The sequence below is a fragment of the Zosterops lateralis genome (assembly GCF_965231275.1).
Source record: "Zosterops lateralis genome assembly, chromosome: 8".
Taxonomy (NCBI): Eukaryota; Metazoa; Chordata; class Aves; order Passeriformes; family Zosteropidae; genus Zosterops; species Zosterops lateralis.
In genome coordinates, this window is record NC_139768.1 from 4,223,786 (window position 1) to 4,249,855 (window position 26,070).

A 26,070-nucleotide genomic window follows, 5' to 3' on the forward strand; every position below is an offset into this window, starting at 1 on the left:
CCACTGAAGTCCACTAAGACAAAACACAAAGAAAGAATATTCTGTAATTGACATTAAAATATTTTATTGGCTAGACAGACTATGCAGTATGCATAGAAATATACCGAAATACAAAGTCCTCCAGAATACTCCTGTATAAAAACCACTTCAACATCTTATTTATATACATTACCAAATGTGTTCAAGAGTGTGAGTAAGGTCATATTTGCATTTCTTTCATCTCTTGAAAGCACATCTGGTGTAGTCCAAGGCCTTTTTGTTTCTTCAAGAGAAAATTGCACAGCTACCCTATTTCCTCATTTGGCCTGAAATCTGATGGAAGTTTACATACTCTTGTCTCCCTTACTAGATCCTTTCAAGCTTGACTTCTGCCTCTTTTTCTCTCTTTGTCCCAGTATGCGATAGACTTTTTTCTTAGCCTCCTTTTGCCTCTTGAATTTCTGTTCATCCTCCTTCTGCTTAACTTTGAGATATTCTTTAAGCTGCTCCCGATGCTTTACTTTGGCTTTCTTTATCTTGTAATTATTCACTGTACTCAAAGCATTGAGTAGAGCTGATATCTAGAACAGAAAATAGACAATCAATAAACAGGCAGCTCAGTTTTGGTGAGAAACAGTGTAACCTCAGCAGAGACACACATAATGAATAACAGAGTCAAGGCAAGTTCCTAATTATCTCTGCACCTGTTACCCAATTTCTAAAATGGTTTAATTATTTATCCTGCTAGGAAGTTAATCAAAGCTTTAATTTTTGTGAACTCTGATTTTGGTTACATAGCTCTTAAAAGGCTATGCCTAATTGCTACTATAGAACGCTTAAACTGCAGTTTGGATCTTCTTGCCTCTGCAAGCACTCTAATTCTCAATTTTGGAAGCAGAGTATTTGCTTTGAATCCTGTCTGTGTTAATAATGCATGGCAATGACAAGTCAAATAAAAAGCGGCAGCTGCCAATTTAAGTCACCCATAATATGAGAGCACTAAATCCAAGTGAAATACCTTGCAAGTGCCGTGACAAGGACAAAAGTCCTATTTAGGCTCCAGGTGACCTACTAGTCTAAAAAATAGACACCATCCACTCAGTGACAGTTCCATATACATACTATCTGCCAAACAGGAACAAAACTAATCACAGGTGCTCATTTTTCACTAGGAACATATATATATCCTTAGCATTAGCAGTAGATTCAAGTGCCAAAACAATAGTTAGAAAAGCTTTAAACAACACATTTACCCTTCAGAAGTCCTTGTTTCAGAGTAAGTGATAATTACCTTCTTTTCATGAGGCTCCCTGATAACAGCTGGTCTCCACTGGTCTTTTGGAGTCTTGCCCTTCTTCTCAAGATTCTTAGGTTTGTTCTTAAAAGGCAGTGCCTTCTGCAGTGCTTTAGGAATGTGGAGCTTATTGAAATGCCTCTTCTCCCTCACAATAGGCTAAAAGAATGAATATAGAACATAGATAAGACTCATGATATTAAAAAGCTTTTATCTAGTCTTTCATCTTTCAGTGGGAAAAAAACCCCACAAAACACCACAAACCAAAAAAAGAAATACACACCCCTCAAAAAACACCCCAAACCAACCACAAAAAAAACCAAACCAAAACTAAAAAACCAACATCCTCTGACATCCTTGGACTGAACTGCAAATGGTATGTTCACCCCAATTACTACAGCAGAAGTCTCTGTAAGCTTCTGGAGAAGCCTTCTACCCTGCAGATTACTTCATAAATTTTAACTGACCCACAACAATCTGCTCTCAATTGTTTTATTTCCATCATGCTGAGACTGTGCCTAGTGGACAAAAATCTGAAGTCACACATGCATGTGTATGAACATGAATTTATACTGCTCTTGGTTTGCAGAGGTCTGAGACACACTGCAATTCTGACTGGTTTCAAAAAACAAAACAGAACAAAACTGAAATATACCTTATAGAGAGAATCCTTGTTTTGTTTCAGCTTGATGCCTCGCTCATACCTCAGCTGGCCTGTTGTCTTCATCCCACTCCAAGTATCTTTCTCACCTGCTGGTTTCAGCAAGGATGTTACGGGGTTATAAAAGGCTGGGATGGAAACGGGATACCAAGTCCTCACGAAAACAATATCTGAAAGGAAAGGGAATGTTACTTGCCTCTAAAAATATGAAATGTAAAGAGTTCATCACATCCACACTCTAAGCAAAGATTGCCTGAACAGAACAGATACTACACCACATGCTAGCTTTATGTTTGGTATATAGACCAAATGGCTTCAACTTTGATGGTAAAAGCAATGCAAAGCCCCATAGAGGCATGAACAGCACACATTCCTGAAGAGCAGGCAGCTAAATACCATCCTGTTCAACATTCATAGTCAAGAACAAGCAACAGAATTAATATATGTAGATGTGCCTGTATAATTACCAACAAAACCCATTTTCTTTTCCTTTGCCTATTTTTATAAAAGAACTAACTTGCTTTTATTTTGCACTATCCGTGATTTTGGTGTGTTGAGGAAAACAGGTCATATAAACCCAAGGAAGTATAAACTCATATTCTCAATATCACAGTGACACTCAGCAAACACAGGAGATCCTCTGCAAAATTTCCCCCAAAGGCTACAGAAAAAAGTTAACTGGAGTTACAATGCCAATCCTTGGATTTCTCAGAAAAGTGTCCTTCTAGCACCTGTACCACTAAATTCAATTAATTATGTTCAAGGAGAAAAGCTGTGTAAAACACTAAAACCATACTGTGTAAAGCATTAAAATACCTGAAGATAGATGTCTTCAACTCAAGCCTTTTCATCTGCATACTACATGATTTCTAAGCGGAAGAAATCCAACATAAAATATAGTTCTTCTAAATCTCACTCTGTATCTCACAAGGTATTTCTTACTCTACTAATTCACATCTCAATTATCAGACCCCAGAATTCTGAGACACAACTTTGCAATCTGTGAAGGAGGATGAAAGTTGTGTGATAACTTACATGCAACGTGCAACTTACCACTCATCAGCAGCTTGTCTTCAAATGTTGCTCTGAAAGCACCCACAGGAGCCCGGAGGGCCTTTTTGATCTGCCCTCGGATACCACTCACACTGCGGATCGCCGCACCTTCAAACTTAGCCACTTCAAGCTGGGAGTTAAACATTCCCTGAAAATGTGAATTGCCCACCATCACTCAAGATGCCAAGTCTCTCTCTGTGACCTGTGAAGGCCACGAAAACAGAATTCCCACAAGCAGATCTTATAAAGAAAACAGGAGAAGCAAAGCATTGTCTTCAGACTAAGAATGCTGATCATACCAAAAACCCACTGAGCTGACTTTAGGTGAGCTACTGAAAGCACTTTACTCAGTCATATATCACAAGGTTTCTAAGCATTAAATACATATATTTAAAATTTCAAAACAGAGCATATCTACAGAAGCTTTACAGTTCTCCTTTAAAGTAATTTGCTGGAACACAGGATACCTTAAAAGCAAGAAAGCTGCCTGAAGTTGCTAGTTCTGAGATTCTAATACAATACAGTTCTTGAAGGTTTGTGCTTCTTTTATAGATCATAAGCAAGGAAAAAAATCTGTCTATGCTTAGTGCAAATACTCGAGTGCTTCATTGCTGGGATCACTGCTTAGCTGCTTGCTGCCTCAAATGCAGAATAACCTAAGCTCTCCCTGAGCCTGAACATCCAGCTAAGCCCAGCAGGAAGGTCAGTGAACATTCACTTCTACAACACTTCCTACCCCAAACACTTTTCTAACTGTAACTGAGAAGTCTTAAGCAGTGCTACAAGTCTCCTTTGACTCCAGAGCTGAAACTTAGTGGGATCAGACTGATACCCACCAGGCACAGATTTACATCCTCCAAAGGTGTCTGCCACTGCTAATCAGTGGGTTTTAGGAAGGAAGCAGTGGGTGAGAAAGAAAAAAAAAAATCACACTGAATGTGAACCAGGAGACTGTTCCAGAATTTTTGTGTGGTTAACAATAACTCATATTCTTTGGCTAGTAATCAATACCTTTAGAGATGACATGGAAAGGAGCTCAAAAAAACCACAAGCAGCTCCTGAGATCCGGAACAGCATTCAACAATAACTGAAAACTTCTGCCTCAGGAAAGACAATCTCAGGTTGCATTCCTTCCTAACATCAGCACATCTGGTTTTACAGCATACATACCTATGAACTTACCTTAATAAAGCAAGTGTTCTTAAAAATTTTGAATAGAAAACCAGTTAGCTTTAATTTCTTTACAATAGTTATGGATTTATCTAAGTCGAGCACAACTCCTGTCGCGGCAATCCGGAAGTCAGGCTGAAACATCAGAGAGGAAAGATGAAGAATGTGTATTTATCAAACAGTGAAGACAACATTTAGAATCACAGACTCATAAAATAGTTTGGATTGGAAGGTCATCTAGATGACTTCTAAAGGTCATCTGTCCCACCCCCCTGAAGTGAGCAGGGACATCTTTCAATATATCAGGTTGCTCAGAGCCCCATCCAGTCTGATTCAGAATATTTCCAGGGATGAGACATCCAGAACCTCTCAATCTGGTCGTGTTTTACAATCCTTGTTGTAAAAAACTTCTTCCTCATATCTAGTCTAAAACAACCCTTTTAATTTTAAACCATTCCCCCTTGTCCTATCACAGCAGGCCCTGCTAAGTTTATCTCCATATTTCTCTTAAGCCCCTTTTACGTACTGAAAGGCTGCAATGAGGTCTGCCCAGAATTTTCTCTCCTCCTTGATGAACCAACCCAACTCTCTCAGCCTTTCCTCCTGGGAGAAGTGCTCCATCCTTCCAATCATCTTTGTGACTGTTCTCTGGACCTGCTGCAACAGGTCCCTGTCTTTGCTGTGCTGAGGGCCTCAAGGATGGATGTGGTACTCCATCCCACGCTCTGCTGCTGGCACTGCTCTTGCTGCAGCCCAGTATGTGATTTGCTCTCTGGGCTACAGGTTCACATGACCACAGCATGTCCAGCCTCTCCTCCACCAGAATCCCCATGTCCTCCTCAGCAGGGGCTGCTCTCAACCCCTGCATTGCACAATCTGTATTGACACTGGGGGTTGCCCCAGGTCTGGTGCAGGACCTTGCACTTGGCCTCGTTGAACCTTATGGGGTCCCCCAGGACCACAAGGCTCCCCTGGACAGCATCCCATTCCTCAGACATGTCTACCACAGCACTCAGCTTTGCAAACTGCCTGTGTCACTGATGGTCAGTGCTGATCAAGCAGGGCTGGTCCCAGTACAGACCCCTGAGGGACACACACCACTTGTGATCACTACACATCAGGACACTGAGCTGTTGACCTCTACCCGCCAGACGTGGCCATTCAACCAACTCCTCATCCACTAAACAGTCCACCCACTGAATTAATATCTTTCCAACTTAGAGAGAAGGGTGTTGTGGGGCACCTGCACTCCACATTTCACTTTTAAGATTCAGAATTTCTAACTTTGACAGAAGTACCGTAGCATGGAAAATGCAGATTGACTAGTACAGACACTAGTTGAGCTGCTGCTGACATAACATTCCTCCCATTCACTAATGAGATTTCCAAAACTGCCATTCTAATTACCTTGGAAACAATCTAAAAGTCCTTGTGATCTTCCTCACTATGTTTTCTTTATGAAACGAATCTTATTCAGACAGGAAGTCTCAAAGGAGAAGTGCTTTGTGCACTGCTCTAAGATACTACATTATGTGAGGGACAGATGATGAAAACAGCCTTCTGAAACATGTCAAAAGACAACTGTGCAACAGCACTTGAAGGCACATTTTAGGAAGGGGATAATAATCACGCTCTGATTACTGTTAAGCTCATTACAATGCCATGCAAAGCTTTTGTTACCAACTGTCTGCAAGCATGAACCTACCTTTGATTAAAATACATCTAATAAAGATCACATCTGATAAATACTGCTTTTGACACTATTTAAATTGGAATTATGGAATGGTTTGTTTTGAATGGACCTCAAAGATCACCTCATTCCAACACCTCTGCCATGGGCACCTTCCACTAGATCAGGCTGCTCACAGCCTCGTGCAACCTGGCCTTGAATCCTTCCCAGGATGGGGCATCCACAGCTTCTCTGGGCAACCTGTGCCAGAGCCTCACCAACCTCACAGTAAACAATTTCTTCCTGAAATTTGTTAAACAAAAAAAAATCCTCTCCATACAGTTTCCTACCTCAACATAATACACCTTTGAAAAGCTTGAATCCAGCCACTTTCTTAGTTCCTACACTACACTGCTTTATCATAATGTAAATCTGCTTTCCAAAATATGTATATTTTGCCCAAATATCCATAGAAAGCATTAATCAACATTCTGTGGTAACAAACCTACCGTTGTGCCACTGACAGACTGAACTGCCAAAAATCCTGTCCCCTGAGGAGTGATAGGCCCTAAAAGAAAATTAAATTTTAAAACTCTCAGAAAGTTTTATTACACAATATCTATCCCCTATTTAAATTCCAAAAGCTTAAAAATACATGACAAATACACTCAGTGAAGAAAACCAGAAGTTTAAAGCATTCAAACTATTGCTCACATTCAAAGTCCCATAAAGGAATGGTTAACAAGAAGTTGCTCATGCAAGGGCTGGGCCCATATTTCCCATACTATTTTTTTTTTTTTTTTTTTTTTTTTCTCCATGGGGCAATTTCAAAAGACATCCCATTCCAGAAGCTGCATTTCCTGAGACATCCTGCAAAACTTGAGGCTTTAGCAGTGGTGAGAGCCCAGGAGAGCAGCCCTGGCTATGCTCACCTGAAAAAAAAAAGTTTTCTTGCTTTTGTGTGTTTGAATCTCTGCAGTGGAGATGCTCACTCAGCTTCATGTAAACTATGTATACATTTAGAACTTATCTATTTTGTTTACATATTTCTTCTCTGGTGTAGGACCTAGCTGGCTAGGCTATTGTTTTCAGGTTATATAGTCCTACAACTCAAAGTAAGCTTTCATTTCTCTTTCCATTACAGGTTTCATATTTTCAGAATCTTTTGTTAAAGAATCATATTTATAAGGTTTCCCTGATTCATCTTCCTCAACACTCTGGGAGGAGAAATATGATTGACAGTAATGTTCACCAACAAGATCAAAGAGGTGGCAAACTGTGTAGCCAATCTTTTACCTGATCAAAGTGTATATAAGATAGAGTAAGAAAATTAAAACAGAGCTTTCCTGTCTTGCTCTTTGTGTGCCCGAAATGGCTGCACTCACCCCAGAAGGCAGCCCCACAGTGCATGTGCTGCGGGGTGTACTTGAGCAGGCGGTGCCGCCCGTTGTGGTCCTCGATGTAGAACATGGGGATGGTCTGGAAGCGCCGCCAGCCCAAGGACAGGATCAGGGGGTCGCGCGTCTTCAGGATCTTCTTGTACCATCGGTGCTTCTTCAGGCGCAGCTGAGCAGGAGAGAAGGTGAATCATATTACTGTACAAGCTGGCAATGCTGATTCTGAAATTCTTTGTTTTCAGGAATGGCTGAAAGTAACTTCTGTCTACACTAGAATTTTTCATACACTAAGTTTTATCTTTATCTTCAAACACTCTCACTAACATTAAGTTGACTGGGAAGATCAATCAATATTTCACTCACTCTGAAGTCATGGGTGTGTGCATACAAGCAAGCATTATACTAAAATATATTTATATTTTAATATGATAAATAATTTATATATCTTAATATAATATATGTTTTATATATTTTAATATAATATAATAAATTTTATATAAATTAAATTTTATAGTAATAATTAATATTATTAATGAATAATTAATTTGATATATTGAAATATATTTTTATATGTGCTTAGTAGCTTTTCTGTAGTCACTTGTATATAGATCATGAAGGTCAGAGTACAATTAATGTTTGCAATTTAGCAATCACGGTATCAGACCTCAGTCCTGAGACACCTCTGCAGCTGAACATTAAACAACAGTAACCTTTTCTGGTTATCCAATTAAGCCTCTAAAGATCCAGGATCTGCTACTGTAGAATTACACTTTGTGTCAAAAGGAAATCCCCTTTGCAGGAGACAAGGATGGACGTTTCTCTCTGTGTTTACTGTATTTTCAGTAACCCCAGACACCCTGAAGCACACCTGGGCTGAGATAAAATGCACTCAGCCCTTTGGCTACATACCTGTACATAGCCGACATTTCCTTCGCTGTTGCCTAGACCACCCAGGATGACAGGATAATGGGGATCAAAATTGAGGACAAATTCACAGGGCACATTCTCAATCTCTATTCGAACATACATCCCAGGCCTGAATCCCTCATACTGCACTCTGGTCTCATCATCTTGATCTTCAAATTCCGCTCGATTGAGCTGTGTGACAAAGAGAAAGCCAATGTGAGTTTCACAGAGTTCAAGTATTAACAACACGGTCACAAAGGGCCAGTTCTATTTAAAACATGCTAACATTTATATAAACTTTTTTGGGAAAGATCTAATAGGTTGTGTGACTTTTTATCCAGAGCAAGATCTCTACCACCACAAAGCCCTTCCAATATGAGATCCCAAGTGGGGCTGTTAGTCTACTTGAAAGACAGGACCCAAGGGAAGCAAACGACTGAGTGACTTCTGATACACCTTTCACTATGGTGACTTTGGATTTTAAAGATACAACTTTCAAAAGTACATTTTTTTATTTAGGAGCTCAAATACTTTTTAAAGCTAATGTGCTGATCTTTAAGATGTCACTTTATGAGGATGCTGCATTCTGATCTTACTCAGCAGCCTAAAAATATTTTTGTGCATCCTCACACTGTACATCATCAAAAGCTCTTCTGTACCATATGATAAAAATACTTAAGAAAATATTTAAGAAGATATCCTTGTGAATAATAGAAGCCTCACCCTCCTGTTCTAGCTAGTTCTAGTTCTGGAATGTCCTTCTTTACCCTTTAAGTGCTCTCAGTACATCAGCGTACCAGAGCTCTTATTATCCTTTGTGACAGAGGCTAATACAAGCAGGTAAGGATCAATTTAACAACTATTTAGGGCAAAATTTTGTCAGAAGACACTGAAATTACTAACGATCTAAGGCAGTGTTCTCCCAAGTCAGTCAAAATAGGAAGCTACTTTTAAACTTACAAGGTTTTGTCTAAAAAACAAAGGCTTGGAACAAAATCAACACTTCACATTCTGGATACTGAGGACTTCTAACACATGCACAGAGCAATGGTCATTAATTACTTTTTCCTCCAAATAACTTCACAGTTGGATGGAAAAGACTGTCACAGGGAATTGACTTATCCATTAATAACATGGCAAAAAAATCACACTTAAAATAATACCAGGGAAAATATATGGCAGAAATTAATATGAGGAAGATTTTCACCTTCCTATACATGAAAGGATGACTTTTTTATTTAGAAACTTTTTAAGTAATTAAAGTTTAGATGATACATCCCAGCTTATTCAGTGATTCAAAGTATGGATTAATACTGCACTCATTTTGGCTTGTCTTCCTTTCCAGACAATAGAATCAAAAAGTTCGAACATAAAAAACCACAAGCTTGTATTTCTTTGTGTGTACTTTCTGAAATACCTCCTGAGCATCACCTGTATCTCTAGGAAAAAACCTTTTGGGGACAAACCCTCTGGAGTATTTTTCAAGACATACAGCCAGATAAATTGTCAAATTAGAAGATTGTACCTGTGCTTGTTTATGCATTTCCTCTTTAAGATCATCAAAGTATGTGGCGTCCCCTTCATCATATTCGGCATCAAACATTTCTTTAAGTTTTCTTTTCTTGTCCATGCGCTCCTTTTTCTTTTCCTCCTCTTCAGGCTCTGGTTTGGACATTTTTTCATCTTCCTCCTCCTCTTCTTCACTTCCAGACTAATCAACAATGCCAAACATGTAAAATGATCCACTGAAAACAACTCATTCTAATCGACAGTTTGATAGATATTATTAAACAAAAATTCCATAGATATGATTAAACAATACTTTTTCATTATGCCAATTACTAGACACTTGAAAAACATTTCAATTTGAGACAGAGATTAGTAAGGTATTCATACAAAGAGACAACTTCAGCAAGGACCAAAAGATCTCATGATCTAATCATATTCCTTTTCACTGACAAAGCTTTTTTGACTCAACTTCATTTTAACATAAGGGAACAGACCCTAGAACTGACCTACCTGTTATTCCACAGCTAATATAAGCATATATAGCACAGGAGGACAAATAAGTAATTGCTGATAGCATTGAGCAATACTGTGCTGAAAGGCAGCACTCTATAGAGACCTGAGAGGAGGAAGTTTGTTCACAGACCATCTGAAAACTGCCAAAATTATGCCATTACCCTCAATTTTATAACGAAATGCAAAGCCATCAAATTGTTCAGTCTAAAAGAAATTGATTTTTCAGTTTGTACTGTCACAGACAACTACAGCTCTGTTACTGGAAGATACCCAAGCCACAGCATAAAATTGCTTCCACCAACCTCCTTTATGCAGATAAGAGGAATGAACTAGGAAACTGTGTCAAGTTTCCACAATTTGTTGTGTTTAAACAGAGTGCTATAATCTTCTGCATCAGATGAGATGACATAGTACAAACTGTTACGATTACATTTGGTTTTAAAATACTTCTGTCATGCCTCCAGATCCTCCAGCTCTTGATTAAGCCTGACACCTACTGTTAAATAAAGTGAGGTGACTTCTACATAATTAACTATAAACAAAAATTCAGGCTCAAGCTAAAAATATGCCACTCTAGATGAAGTCAGTAATACACATACCTCTTCTTTCTTGTTCCCACTGATTTCTCTCCTATTGGTTCTATGAACACTGAATTTATTACATAGGATGCCTATCACCTGACAAGAAACTCACACTTATGTTGCTAAAGAACATAAAAATGCAGATCAGACCTGCTCTTCTCCAGCAGCATCCTTTCCTTTGTGCACAACCCCAGTTTCCAGATCTTCAAAATCTCCATACAGCTCTTCTGCAACAATGAGCACACAGGACATGTTAGTTAATCATTCTGCACATCACTCCTCATGTGTTCAGTACTGTGCATCTCTCAGTACTGCTGTGGAGATTAGTTTCACTCCAAATATTTTTGATTCTCATCAAGTTTTATACATTTGGTCTGCCCTCTCTACAGCTTCAGCTAAAAATTCCCAGCCACAATCAAAGTGGCTCCTCCTTCATCCTTTCAACACCCTTATGATTTAAAAAATGTAAATAAAGTTTCGATCATCCTAACAGACTCCCAATACATTAATTTGCACTCTAATGACATAAGACACCAGCAGAGCAACTGAGCTCCTATGTTTAATTTCAGAAAAAATGAAATTAAATATAGCTGACAGTTTTTAGGTTAAAAACATATGCTTATAGAAGCCTGTTATGCTTATAGAAGCACAGTCATGATGCATGTAAGATACAGCAACATTATTTTTTTTTTTTTAAGTATTTCCTAATTAAAAAAAAAACCAAACCAACAAACAAAAAAAACCCAACACTTCCAAAACATCCAAAGATAGATCTCACTTTTCAGCCAAATATGAATGGCAGCTTTGTCTTCCAATAAAGAATAGTTTGTGTTTATTTCTACCATGACTATCCAGAAGAATAAACCATATATGATGAATAGATGAACTCAGATACATAATTCAAAGCTGGCATGTCCAAGTGTTGAGACTAAGGACTCCATTTTGTAATTTAAATTGCATACTCTAGTTGAAAAAAACATGCAAGTATAGCACAAAGGCAAAATATTCTATATATATAACTAAAAAGTCATACTTTTCTTATATATGAATCATTTTTAGAGGTGTTACACATACCATCTTCCTCCAACAGCTTTGCTGCATCTTTATCATCCTCCCACTTCCCAGTAACAAAGCAGTCTCGAATACTGCTCATAACCTGCAAAATAAGTGTCATTGCCTTGCTCAGCTGCAGCTGATCATCAGCAGAAATGTTCCCCAAGACATTCCCCACTCCCCCACCTCAGCTCCACATCAAGACACCATTTCCAAAACTGCACAATGCCTCCCCAAAAGCAGGATTGTGAGCCCAGTTTAATTCTTGCCCAAAGGTCTTTGCACTACCAAAATCTCTATCCCACATTGTATTTTTCCTTGGGTTTTGCCTGCTTTTTACTTTTTGGTAAATAAAGAACAAACTATTATCCACCAAATATTCAAGTGACCCAAGCATTAAATTGATTTACAGTAACTTGCCACTCCTGTAAGAACAAACCCTGGAATCTGTTACTAGGAGTGAGAGCAAGTGGCAGAGTCTAAGACACTGTGGCCATAGCTCCCACAGGTCTGTTCCAGTGACAACTCAGCCATACTTTATGAGACACAGGCAGGACACGCAAAAGCAATTATCCAATGGCATCACCTCTTCTAAATCCCAATCTTGTGGCTTTTCTACCAAAAATTTGGAGCAGTCAAGAGCATTGGCCTTCTGTTTGGATGCTTTGTCTGGACGGCTGACACGGAACAAACCTCCAAGTTCATCATCCGCATCCTCGCTCTCCTGGTCCTCATCCTCGACAACTAAAACCAAACACAGAGGCTGTGATGATTTTTTTTCCTCCACAGAACATGCATGAAATTCATTAACCACCTCTCTCCTTATGTTTCCCAACAACTGCAGCAGTTTGAGGAAATAAAAGAACCAAGCTGGAATAATTCTAAATGTAAAAGCCTGAAGAAAAAGGTAACAACTGATCCAGTTGTTTTCATAACTGGAATTATCTAAAAAAAATACTGCCCAAAAAGTAAACAGAGGGTGTTTGTTCAATATGGCAAATTAGAACAATACCAAAATGATCTGTGAACAGGAAGGACATTAAGCTTGCCTGTAAATCAAGAATATCAGACTGGATAATCTGTCACAAAGTCTTCTCACACCTGCACCGTGGAAGGTTTACAAAAGCCAAATTCTCACCATGTTCTACAAAAGTTCTGCACAATGAGATTTGTACAGTCAGACAATCACTGGAAAAGTTGTGAATTAAACAGACAAATTACATAAATAGCAATTTTCTCTTCCTTTTAAACCAGCTATTTTTTCCTTGACAAACACCTGCCACTAAGTGATGTCTAAGAGACTCTTCCACAGTCACTGTGAGACAGAAATTCCTGAAACCAGCCGACAGACAACATCCCTTTATGAAAAACAATTACACAATGGGTTTTCATAATATCTAGCAGATGATTACACAAATGACCAAACCTTAAACGTTTGGAAGAAATAACTGTACCAGAAAACATGAGTAACAACTGAGTAGTCTGGAAAATGAACTCAAAATGCTTTTTATGGGAAAAGTAAAAGCTGTCTTCTTATCGCAATTATTAGCGAAAATGAGCATCAGCAATTAAAAATTCAATTAACTCTCCTCAAGCCTCCCACCAAAAGACAATGCTCAAATATTGGAACTTGAAAACTTGGTAACAGCTAAAAGCCACCATGTATTGAGACAAGTTTCCAAAGAGATCTGTACCTGTTCCATACACAAGTTTACGGAGATTGGGGGTTGATCGCTGCTGCCTCAGAAAGGCCTCAGCTGCCTTCTGTGTCAGGTCCTCCTTCCATTTCAGTGCACCTGAAAAAGGAAAAAAAATTGCATGCTGTCTCCAAAAAAGAGCAAGGATCAGAAATTATAAAAATAATTTAAGTAAGGACATGACAAGAGGCTTAAGAAGTTTCACAACCCACAGTTTCTTTTCCTCATACTCCATATATACACAGAAACAAACTGTGGATAACAAATCACACCATTGATTTTTTTTTTTAGGACAGAATTCTAAAAACTTACAACCACAGTAACAGATTCGATCATGTTCACGATGATACATATCTTCCCCACAGACTCACAGAAAGGTTGAGGTTGGGAGGGATTTCTGGAGGTCTCCATGTCCTGCCCCACTGCTCAAGAGACCTCACCTAAGGCAGGTTGCTCAGCACCATGTCAGGATGGCTTCTGGACATCTCCAAAGATGGAGACACCTCTTCCAGTGCTCAGTGAGCAGTCAGTATGTTTTAGTAACATTCCTCCAAAGACGTTTTACTCTTTCTAAGCACCATAATTTGTCTTACACACATAGCTATAAAGATTAAAGGAGCATATGCAAAACCAATGAAGTTTTGTTTATATAACAGATCACCTCAGTTTTAGAAGAAGGAAACCTGACATGGCATACTACAATGTAAATGAAAGGCTTAACAGCAAGTATTTCAAACTCTCCTAACATGAAGTTTTGCTACTTAAGAATTATATATAAATACATATATATATATATATATATGACAGGCAACATTATGGAGTATTTACTAATTATATTGTTTAACAATTAATACAGTTAAAGTAGACAGTAAAAATTAAACAGTTATAGTCTACCTGTTGTGTCAGCAGAAAGATCAATTTTTTCTTCATACTCCTCTTCCTCTCTCAGCAGATTCTCCACATCATCATCTTCAATATCTACAGTTTTAACTTTAGTCTGCCTAGCACTCTCAGTTTTCTTTGCTTGACTCTGCTGAAATCCATTCCTATCTGACTCTTCAGCTCCTAATTCCTCATGTGATCCTCCTTCATCATCACCCTCTTCAAGGGAAGAGTTGTCATCCTCAGATTCTGATGCCTCTTCTGCAGTGCAGTTTCCTGAATCTGTAGTGAGCACTGCTTTTCTTTTGGGACTGTGCTCTGAGATCTGTGATTTCTGTTCATTATTCACATCATTTTGTTTAGATTCAGCTCTTTTATTTTCAGTCTCAAATTCACTATCTGAGCTTTCATCTTCACTGGTCCTTTTGATGTCCCCCTCCTCCTCTGCCTCCTCCTCATCTTCCTCCATCTCACTGTCCTCAGGGGCAGTTTCTCCTTCTTCTCCAGAGCTCATCTCCAGATCATCATCACTGTCTGCAAACGCTGGTAGCTCATTCACAGCTTCTTCCTGAGCCGCCTCTGTTCTCAGGCGCTTGGCTCTCCTCACTGCCACCCCTTCCCGTAAGAGCACTCTCTCATTCTCTTCCTCAGCATCATTTTCATCATCACTTCCATCTTCAGACACTGCTTCTTCCTCATCATCTTCTTCTTCCTCTTGGTCATCTTCCTCATCACTTGCTACATCATCATTTTCCTTCTCGTCGTCTTCAAACACAGCCTTCCGACGAACTCTTCCAGTCTTGGAATCCACTTGCCTCTCTTCTTTTGGCATCACAAACCTGTTTTCCCCAACACACATTTGGAGTAAGATGATAAACACAAGAAAATTTTAATGAAAGACTGAAGCATCGTGTTAATATTTTTAAACAGTTTGAAAAACTGTTGGAACATTTGAAACACTATGAATTCTCTTTCAAACAAAGTTAAGTTATGTAGAATATGAGAAAGGCACTGGCGTTCTTTAATGTCTCTTTATTCAAGAATATTCAATGTTATAGCCAAAAATAATTCCAAGAAATTTCTTCATTTTCTATGGAATTAATTAAAACAGAAATGTTACTTGTATCAGCAAGAAATTCCTGGAAGGCAGGACTACACTGCTTGCAAAACCTTCTAGTACCAATTATTTCTCTCCCAAAATAGAGCGTGGCATATGAGTCATCTCAGAAGAGGAAGAATCAGACAACATGTCATTTTACTAGCTGTGCTCTATTGAGAATTTTTCCTAAATTAAAGCCTGAAATTAGAGATTCATTCATGCTCTAACACTGCCTAGCATTCAAAACTTACTCTTGTCCTACATCTTCTGAACCCAAGGGTGCAGAGTCCATGAAGAGAGAGACCTTGCTTGATGCCATCTTAACATCAATGGCTGAGTGTGTGGAGATGAGGCTCTGAACAAGCTCATGATTTGGCCTCACTTCCTCCTGGAAAGACAGGATTTTTAACTTTTCAGTTCAGTTGAATAAAGAAATATCTAATGACAGCTATCAGTCAAAACCAGAAGAAATATGCATATGCAAGAAAAAAATTACAGAGCATTTTAAAGAAACATTTTCTCAGAATAGAACAGCAAGGTCTCCCTTCCCCTCTTCCCATTTCAAGAATATCTATAATACCAATCCAAGAAAAATTAAAGAGGGACTCCATCTCAATATGCAAGCAACCAGCAAATACATTATCATAGACCTAAAGGTATTTAATATTTAGCACAATTCAGGGGAAAAACTGAATTCAATTTGTTGGCAGGCAAATCCTTTTTTCTCCCTTTGACCAGTCGAATCCTAAGTCTTCTCCCAGCAATCACCATGCTCTGAAAAATAAGTGGTAATAGTCCAGCACCAGGAAATTTCATAAATCTCAGGTCAATATTTGGGAAGTTACTACACAAACTTTAGGTACTTAATATGTGTTTTGTACAATAACAGATAATAGAAACATCCCTTCTCTGAAATCCCTGAAGGAGAGAAGAACTAATTACCCACTATGGATAGATAAGGATTGATTATTTTAAAGAAGCTTATTTTTGGCTTTAAGGATAAAAACTACATTTTCCAAGAGAAATTGAATCACCACCACCAGCATTCTTTTACCTCCTCTTTTTCATGAGCATGGCTTCCACCAAGGTCAATGTAAACAGCATCTTTATCATACACAATACCCCCAACTCCTGACATAGGGGCATAGACAAGTTTCTCCTTCTCGTTTAAGGAACGCTTCTTCTGCTGCTCAGGGAGAGCACAGGGGTCTGGCAGGAAACTCACATCACTTACAGTGAAGTCTCCCACACCTGAGGGCACACATAAAAGGAAGCAAAGTTAACCAAACCCAAATATTGAGACATTCAAAGATTCATCAACAGCTCTGCACCAAACATTTGATTCCTCTGCCTTACCACTAACTTATAGAAGCATTCATAAATTCACCAGAATCCTGCAAAGCTTCGTCTGTTTCTTTGCTTGTTTTCAAATGACAAAAACAGCAATTCACTGTTTTGAGTAGGTTTGTCAATTCATTATTACAGTATTTCTTAAACTTTTTAATCATTCACTTAAAATATTATTCAATTCTGACCATAAGAAATATATATCATAATCTATTAATTTACATAATTCAAATTTACTTTTCATTATTAGGGCTGCTGTGTTTTACATTTTAAGCACCTTTTAAAGTGATATGCCTTTGAAAAACTTTAAATAGTGTGAATAATGTGTTTATCAGTGCAACAAAACTGCACAATTAAAAGCAAAGCTAATTGCAAGATTTATTTTCAGAAAAATGTGCATTATGAAAAAAATTTCAAAAAACATAACAGATTATAAAGGTGAAAAATCTGTTGTATAATATACTTAAAGAATACAAATAATTTCAGCTGTGTTGTTTATCACAGATCAGTACAGAAAGAGTTCTAACACCCTGATAAATTACCTGGCATATGAATTTGACTTTTGTTTTTCAGGTGTGCTCCTCTCAGGTATCCATACAGTGATATCTTCCTGTCACATTTGGGATTGACTCGAACATCCTCTGGGTTTGTCAGCTCTTCCATTCTACTCAACATTTAAAATGACAGTTAAAATATCCAGAGTCCCAATGGTAACTTTTGAGAAAAGATGATTTAAGAAAAGCGAACATCACTGCTGCCGCTGCATGATCTATAGACTCTAATAATCAAAACTGAATTATCATAGTAAAGAAAAAAAATCATGGAAAAAAAGACCTCCTAAAAGTATTTTAGAATTATATTTTAGAAGTTGTATAATTATGTTCAACAAATTTCCAGAAGGTTTACTGACACTTCACTGACCAGGTATTGCTTTCTTAGCACATTTTATCGGCTTTGCACACACAACCCTCCTCTAATCTATTTCACCATTAGAGGGCAAACAGCTGAATGCCACATTCCCTGCAGCCACACAACACCTTCTTTTCACTATCAATGGTGGTGAGCAACACAAAAGCTACCACAGAAAAAAACGAGTGGCTGTTTGCAGGCAGAGGAGGGGAAAACTCCTTTCTACACTGCACAGGGGAGGCAAGGATGAGACACAACCCAACTGCAGATCAGCTTAAAGCTCCCCCAACAAGCATGAAACTGCAACACTTACAGCAACCTAAAACAATATTACTGAAAAACTATGGAATGTGGGGTTTGCATTTTCCCTCTCTTGGCTTGGTGTATTTTGCAGGACTTTGCACATTGTTTATCCATCTCTCTGACAGCTTTTCCTGAAGAATTAGAGCTAAAGAAGAGGCTCATTCAGGGCACCTTGGATTGTTGTGGGAGTTTAGTCATAACTGTAAGCACTCTGGCAATAAAATATGAAAGCTGAGGTAATTTCTCAAGCAGGCACAGTTGCCATCAAAATTACTTTCATGTTCCAAGGAGACTGTGAATCAAATGCTATACAAGGAGACAGAGCAGAAGGGATATTCCAGGGAACTCGGGACTGATTCACCAGCTGTTGTTTAATCACTTTTTTCTTTCCCACATAAAATCACTATAATCACCAACAGGCAGGATTATTTTTAGCTATCCTGTGTTTCAAAAGTGTTTACAATATACCAGAGGTGTGATCTGACACGAGTGAAAACTGAATGGCACAAAAACCTGCCGAGGTGCCTTCCTTTCCCAAAGCCACTCGGGGAACACCAAACACCCACCACACACAGAGGTGAGGGCTAAGAGCACAGCTTCTAAAAACAACGTGGTGATACCTGGGCTGAGAATGAAGAGAAGAGAGAAAAACACACACCTGTCTGCAAGGACATATGGGTGAGACGTTTGCCAAGTGAGAGGCCGGAATTTCATAACCGAGATAAAACGCCCCAAATTGTGAATTTCCTGCTTTTGATATTCTCCGTGAACCATCCCAGACAAATAGAACAACTTAGCACCCTAAAAACATTAAAAAGACATAAAAACATAAATTTAATAGCCATAAAACTTATATATATACAGTTATGCAATTCTACTTAGTAAATTTTAATTGAAATTTTCCCATTACAATTGGTTCTGAAAGATCAAACTAACCAGTTTACTTCAACATGAAAATTGTCCCCTAAATCTCAATGCAAAACGATTCACATCCTCAAGACCTCATACAGACCTACAAGCAGCACCTGCATAACAGACCCAGTAGCAAATTTAGCAGCTTATCACACAGGGATAGAGAATTATCACACAAGTATTTTAGCAAATAGAAGAAAGATAAAACAATCTGACACAGTATCAACATTGTTCACTTATCTATTTAAAAGATGTAAGAACATAATAAACACTTAAGTATTGACCCACTTTTAATTTAGCTCCCACAAAGCAAAATATATGAAAAAAAAAAAAAAGTTAAATGTCATACCGGATACACTTCAGTCCAGAATCTGTGTTTTAACTTCTTTTTAGTCTTCTTTAATTGCTTGTTGTTTTTGAATGTGTCCAAGTGGGTTAGAACTCCCATAATTTTGGGAAAGCCATGTACCTGGCAAATGTTCAGGAACTCAAACGTCTCCATCTCAAATCCAAAGCTGGCATCAATGAGCATTAGAACCTGTAAACACAATATTCACATTTCACTACAGCAATACCACAGTGCCCACAAGAGCTAACTTCAAAGACCACACTTTTAAACTCTTAACCTTCTCATAAACCCAAATTTTGCAGAACATTCTGTATTTTCATATACCCTGAAAACCAACTTTGGCTTTTTGAGTACAGAACTTGCTGCTAAAGATGTTCTGGATGCTCTAGGAATACAATAACATTCAGTATTATAAAAAGATTTGAACAAGTGTTTACCTGGTGAATTTAAAACACGCAAAATTGATTATCTTCCAAGATTTTCAGGATCATCTTAGAAAATTAATAAAATGCATATCTGTGTCTTGGATACACTAATGCCACTAAGGCCAAATCTTTTGGTAAAATGAAACCAACTTTTTTTTCCCTTGTTGCAGTTGCTGTTACACATCACTAAAATGCACTGAGCCAGGGAAACAGCAGCCAACAGTCACATGAAAATGGAACCAAAGCTGGTTTAGGGTCTTAATGATAAAGAACTCAAAGCACACAGGAAATAACAGATCTTCAAGCGCTGACATCGTCTCAGCCCCCTAACAATAAATCCAAACAGATTCTCAGCACCACCATGTGCACACAAAATCTGAAACATCCACCAAATATATTAGCAGATGTATTTGTACTGTTTGGTACATCTCCCTTATTCAGCAGAAAACATAAAAGTAGGAGAATATCTAGATCAGCGTACACAAGTATTTAGATATTTATACAGTTAATACTTGACAAGGACCCCAATACCTAGTCAGCTGTGAATAATATACTCCAAATCCACGTGTAAAGTAAAATTCTAAACAAATGGGGATCGTGCGCTGGATCCCCAGGATCAGTCAATGTAATCTCTTGATCCAAAAGCTGCTGGTAAATTACAACAGTGACCACATTCCACTGAAATAAGTTCTATTACTATATTATGTTCTTCACAGATGGAGACTTCAGAGTCCATTAAAAAAATAAAACAATAAACTAATACATATTTCTATTTTGAACATTAGTTGAAAATTTCTTCACCAAAAATAATTTTCACATTTTATATAGTTTTTGGATTTAACCAAACCCCTTAATGAGAAGTCACTGTGTCACCTTGCCTTGTTATAAGTTTACCAGTTGCATTAGCAATGAATGCAGCAGCATTTCCCTTCTCTCACACCTTCCCCACCACCACATACACACACTTTATTTTTCCCCATCCTCAAGATGAGGGAAGTCCCAGGGTTGTTCCAGAACATCAGGTTTGTCAAAGAGCTCAAGTCTTGTTCTCTTTGAAACCAAAGACAGTTTTGCCTTCGATAGCAAAAAATGTGTAGAGAAATCAGACACTGGTGGAGTCCAATCAAAAGCAGTATTTTCAATATACATTATAGTAGAAATCACATTCCATTGTTAACTTACCAAATCAGCCACTTTAGCCAGGTCAATCATTGTGTTAATGTCACACCCACATTCAATAATGGTCAGCCGGCGTTTTTTACCTGAAAACAGAATTGGGCATCAAAAACTGAAACAGAGGGAGCAAACCAATTTGTACAGTTTTTGTTTCAGGTCACATCCCTGAAGTTCCTCCAGGGTATCTGGGACCCAGATTCTGGTCTAGCATGTAAATCACCCAACATGCATCAGTGTAGAAGTGTCTGGTTTTACCTGTTTATAATTCTGCTAAATGTAATTTTTTAATTTAAAGTTATCAGATTTTCGTTTACTGTACATATGCCAGATCACACATCCAAATGATTCCTTCAAAATGACCAGAGATTAGGAGAACATGAACACATCCCAGCTCTCAAAAACAAAGAACTTTCTTAGTTCTCACCTGAAACAATTGTAACAGGACCCCGGATTTCAACCAGCTTTTGCCTGGTGAAGTTCTTAATGAGACACTTGATGACAGTGCTCTTCCCAACCTTGGGAGGGCCCATCACAACCACCACCACGGGAGGAGGCTCCAAAGGAGTCCGGTCAACCACGGGAATGTGATGCTTTTTAGTCTTCAGATCCTGAGTTCTGAAGAGAAATTTGTAATAAATAAATAAATACAGGAACATCATGGATAGTGGCATTTACTATTTGAAAGTCTTAACTATGTGCAAAAGCTTGAACACAAAGGTTGAGCACAAGCACAGATAGCAGGAACTCCAACTGAGTCTGAGCAGCTGTTCGGTTTTCTTATTGATTAACACAGTGTACAATGTAACAGAGATGTACAGAGCCCCCCACTTCTTACACACATCAATGAGAAAGTGACTGGATGAATGATGAACTCTAGGCAGACACACCAGTGAAAATCACAGTCCCTGTATTTCTACACAAAGTAACAAAAAAAGCCCAGGCAACTCCCACCCCTCCAGCGGCCTCTGCAGGCTCTAGAGCCATTTCCCACTTCTCACCGATGGAAAGTCCTGGCCATCCGCACGGCGGACTGCACTGTGAAGGCTTTGGGGTTTCTCTTCCGTGCATTCTCCTCATCTCCTATTCCCAGCTCATTCAGATAACGTTTCCTTTTCTTCTCTGCCTTTGGCCCGCTATGCTTCGCACGATGCTTTTTCTTCTCTTTTTCCTCCATCTTACTCGTTCAACAGTTTACAACCAGTCAGATTCCCAGTCCCTCCGTGTGACACGGGGCGCAGCTGCCACGGGAAGAGAGCACAGTTAGCACAGGGCACGTATACCCATCACAACAGCAGAACACCGTGTGAGCACCACCAGAGACAACTCACGGAGCTCATTCACGCCCTGCCCGGTGCACGGCAGGCCCCGGGCCCTGCACTCCCGGCCCAGGGCACCAGGGCAGGCCCGGCATTGTCCCGGTGGTGCAGCCGAGCAGCGGGGAGCTGCCGGGCACACCGCGGGCCCTCAGCTCACCGAGGGGTCCTGCCACGGGGCCGTTCCCCACCACACACCTGTGCCGTGCCGTGGGCCTCGGTCCTGCCGGTCCTGCCGTCCCTCTGGCCCTGCGCCGTGTCCCCGGGTCGGGCGCTGTCCCCCTGGGTCGGGGACTGTCCCCTCGGCCCCTCGCTGTCCCCCCGGGTCAGGCACTGTCCCCCTGGCCCCGCGCTTTCCCCTCAAATCGGGCACTGTCCCCCCGGCCCGCCCCACGTGTGCCCGTACAGACCGGTCCGTTCCCGAGCCGCCCTCCCGGAAACAGCGGCCGCTCGCGGAGTTCCGAGCGCGGCGGAGCGCTATTGCCGGAGCACACGGTGTCCCTCAGCGGGAGGATGGCGGTGGCTCCGCGCAGCCCGAACCGGCAACGGGAACCGGGATCCGGCGCCTCTGAGCGTGTTTAGGGATAAATTACTCTCCTGCGAGCTCTGTGAGAGCCCGCGGTAGCTGCCTGAAGGGGAAGTCCCCACAGCGCCCGGAGCGGAGGAGGCGTGGGGACCTCGGGCTCGGGGCAGGCCCGGTACGAACTGACAGATGAGGCCACAGCTATCACTGTGAGAAAGATAAAAAATAAATGCTTGCCAAGTGGGAGGACGAACGAGTCAGAGGGTAAAAACCTATGAAGAGCTTGTCAGTGCAGTGAACTCGGACAGAATCATAGAAACAAGGGGGATTTCAGCTCAATTCCCCCGGGGTTATCCAGCCCAAGCCGTGACAGCCCGGCCTTGGCGCTGAGTGCCTCGGCAGCCCATCCCAGCGTCTAATCACGTTTTCTGTGAATAAATTCTTCCTAATTTCCAACCTGAACCTCCCCTGGTGCATTTTAACACTATGTTCTCTTCCCCTGTCGCTAGTCCAGCCTAGGTGGGGGCGTTTTGCAGGAATGAAGCTCCGCGCCCACAGGGACATGACCAGGCCTGCAGAGGGCAGGGGAGCCCAGGTGTGAAGTGGGTCATTGTTTTATCTCAGCTCTGTGCCCACGCCTCAAGGTCAGTCCCCCTGAGGTGCGGTGTGGGTGCAGACCCTGCTTAATGAAGGTTAAAGAGGCCTCTTGTCTGGGGTGATTTATGGCCTGAGCCAGTGAGGGGCAGGGCGGCCAGGGAGGTGTCCGGGCCGTGAACTGCTCCATCTGTGATGCTGGCCCGTCCTGCCTCCCAGAGAGGTGATTTCCACCTGGACCTGCACACGAGTCCTGCTGCTGGAGGAGGTGGATGTGACGAAAGGAACGTGATTTGTAATGAGGAGCTCGAGACACCCCACGGAGAAATAGGCCCAAGCTAAATATAAGTGACACTGGTGAATTTGTGTTCTCACTAGCTCTTTGACAAGTTATGTAGAATACATTTTTTCAATATTTAACATGCAAAATCCTCCCTTCTTTTATAAACAGGAGCATTTTACAGTTCAACTACTGAACAGATTTGGTTCCTGCCCCAGCTCTTCCTCAGCATCACCTCCTCCTGTGACAGAAGAGATGCTGGCATGCAAAGTCCAGGGGAGGCTACAATACCATCACTGTGGAAGTACCTCCTATGTGTTGAATAAGTTTCTCATTAAAAAGGTATTATGAGGGAGAGGATATATGTAAACAAATAATTCTTAATGCACTTTTTCCCCAAAATTTACTGAAAGAAAGAGTTGTATGTACAATCATAAATACAATCATCTCTTTGTCCTTCAGTCTCAAATACAACTTGTGTTCCAAGTGCCTTGTCTGAAGCCATGCAGCTCTTCTGTAACGTTCCAATCCTTTAAGTCAAGGCAGAAAAGCTACAGCCACAGCTAAAAATTACTGACAAAAGTCAGGACTAATTTCTTATTGTACACACCTCCATAGACAGTTTGTTCAGGGACATCAATTTTATTAATAAAAGAATGGTCTGTGATTAAGTTTTATTTGCATTGTTTCTCTTTGTGTTCTATAAAAATACTTGAGTTAATAACAAATTTATTACAATCAAAGCATACTTAAAAATATTCCAGAGCCACATTTTAAAAACAAACAAACAAAAAAGATTTCATGTTAAGTTTTCAGCATCCTAGGCCTAATACTGCTTTAACACACAACCATGGCAGCTCTCCAGAGGCAGACATGAAGAACCTTTCCATGATTACTGTGGCCTTCTGGACATCTGTGGATCTTGAGAATTCTAAAAATAGGCTCAATGTGCAATGCAAAGATGAAACACATTTTTCCTCTGAGTGCAATTCTACAATTTCATGAAGGTAAAAGAACTTAATTTGGCAAATAGACAATAACAATTAAAAAAATAAAAATAAAAATAAAAAATACAATTTGCAAACTAGTTACACAAAAGAAAATCAGAGAAATATTGCCTTTTAAAAGGTTGTGGTAATTTTAAAATGAAAGCACTATATATTGAGTATCCAGGAAAAAACCACTAGTGTTCTTTATCAGGAACACACCTAAAATGCAAATACACCCAGTGAGATGTCCCCTGCTACCACCAAGGCTGCATTTCCCATGCTTGTACCCCTCTTGTGTGAATGCTTTCTCAACTAAAAGCTATAAATAAATCCATTATCTAAGATTCCTTAAGTTAAAATAAGTGAATTATGACCAGAATAGAAACAAACCTCAGTGCAGTAAGGCCACAAAACAACACCACAGTGCTAAGCCTCCTGGCAGAATTAACCCAGCACAGTCTGAACCCAGAGAGCTCTTCAGTGCTGACATACTGGTGAAAATCTGTGCATGCAGGTTAATGTCAGGCTGCCCATAACCAAACATGTGCAGGAAAACTGCAAACAGCTGTGAAAGATCACTTAGGGTGGGGAGGCCGCTCAGACTCAGCACACAGCCCTTGCTAACACGGCTTAGCTTCCTTTCCCTCCCAGACAGGGCACAAAACTGAGAGCAAACACTCTGCACTTAGACCTGCAAAACCTCTAGCCACTTCAGACAACACCGTCAATTGAGAAAAAAAAAAAAAAATCACCCTCGTTTTCCATCAGGCAAGTGAACCCACTCCCCATTTCATGTCTGACCCAAATGACAGACTGAATTCTGGCCACTAAAAGCAGAAAAGTAACTTTTTGTCTGACCTTGCTCTGCGTTTTGCTCACTCTCAAACAGAAAATCTAACCCTGCTCCAAAAATTTCATTTCTTATGCCCAGCCAATGAGGGTCATAGTCATTTACTGTCTCCACCAGCTGCTGCCCATACAACTGAGTGCCAAATGTCCTTTGATGTCCCCCTTCATGCTTTGGAAGCACCAAAGGAGGACTAGCATTACTAGCTGCCAGCAGAGGTGAGCTGTGCCTCATCTGCTCGGGCTCCAGCTCAGGTTCCCCCCCATCACAACCGAAAGTGGAGCCCTTCCCAAAGGGAGAAGTGCTTGACTTGGCATACAAACAGTTCTCAACACCCAGGCCCTGGTTAGCATTGAAGTAGTTTAAGACAGGCTTCCTGTACGCATTCTCTTTAGCTGCTGGGTACTGGTGATCTGTACAAGGCTGGAAAACATCTGCATCTGAGTAGCAGCTTTCAGGGAAGAATTTCTTGAGGTGCGGAGGATACTCCTGTGCCTGCTGCACAGGCCGGGAGAACGGAGGGGCGCTCCCCACGCTGCCCGAGCAGTCCGAGCCCAAATCAGCTGCGGGCTGACCCAGCGCTCCGAAAGTGTTATCCAAGCTCCTGAAATGCATGTCGAGCCTCGAGTACAGCTGCCCC

The 26,070-nt window shown here is 40.3% G+C and overlaps 1 protein-coding gene across 2 annotated transcripts; it reads right to left on the bottom strand.

Annotated features, from left to right (window-relative positions):
- Positions 1-47: 47 nt before the first annotated feature.
- On the bottom strand, positions 48-22,642 carry BMS1 (BMS1 ribosome biogenesis factor). 2 transcript variants are annotated; one of them, XM_083867036.1, is made up of 23 exons: positions 22,608-22,642; positions 21,883-22,122; positions 21,309-21,499; positions 20,891-20,970; positions 19,284-19,472; positions 18,681-18,823; positions 17,353-17,474; positions 16,518-16,714; positions 15,715-15,851; positions 14,377-15,203; positions 13,480-13,581; positions 12,372-12,529; positions 11,807-11,888; positions 10,883-10,959; positions 9,655-9,840; positions 8,133-8,321; positions 7,212-7,392; positions 6,336-6,394; positions 4,170-4,292; positions 2,988-3,135; positions 1,929-2,104; positions 1,271-1,432; positions 48-560 (listed from the first exon to the last, which is right to left on the bottom strand). In XM_083867036.1, exons 2-23 carry the CDS (start codon positions 22,056-22,058, stop codon positions 324-326), a joined length of 3,942 nt encoding a protein of 1,313 aa, XP_083723162.1. In that variant the 5' UTR covers positions 22,059-22,122; positions 22,608-22,642; the 3' UTR covers positions 48-323. The 2 variants fall into 2 exon arrangements, with proteins under 2 accessions (XP_083723162.1, XP_083723163.1); XM_083867037.1 differs by lacking the exon at positions 22,608-22,642 and adding an exon at positions 22,396-22,511.
- Positions 22,643-26,070: the final 3,428 nt, after the last annotated feature.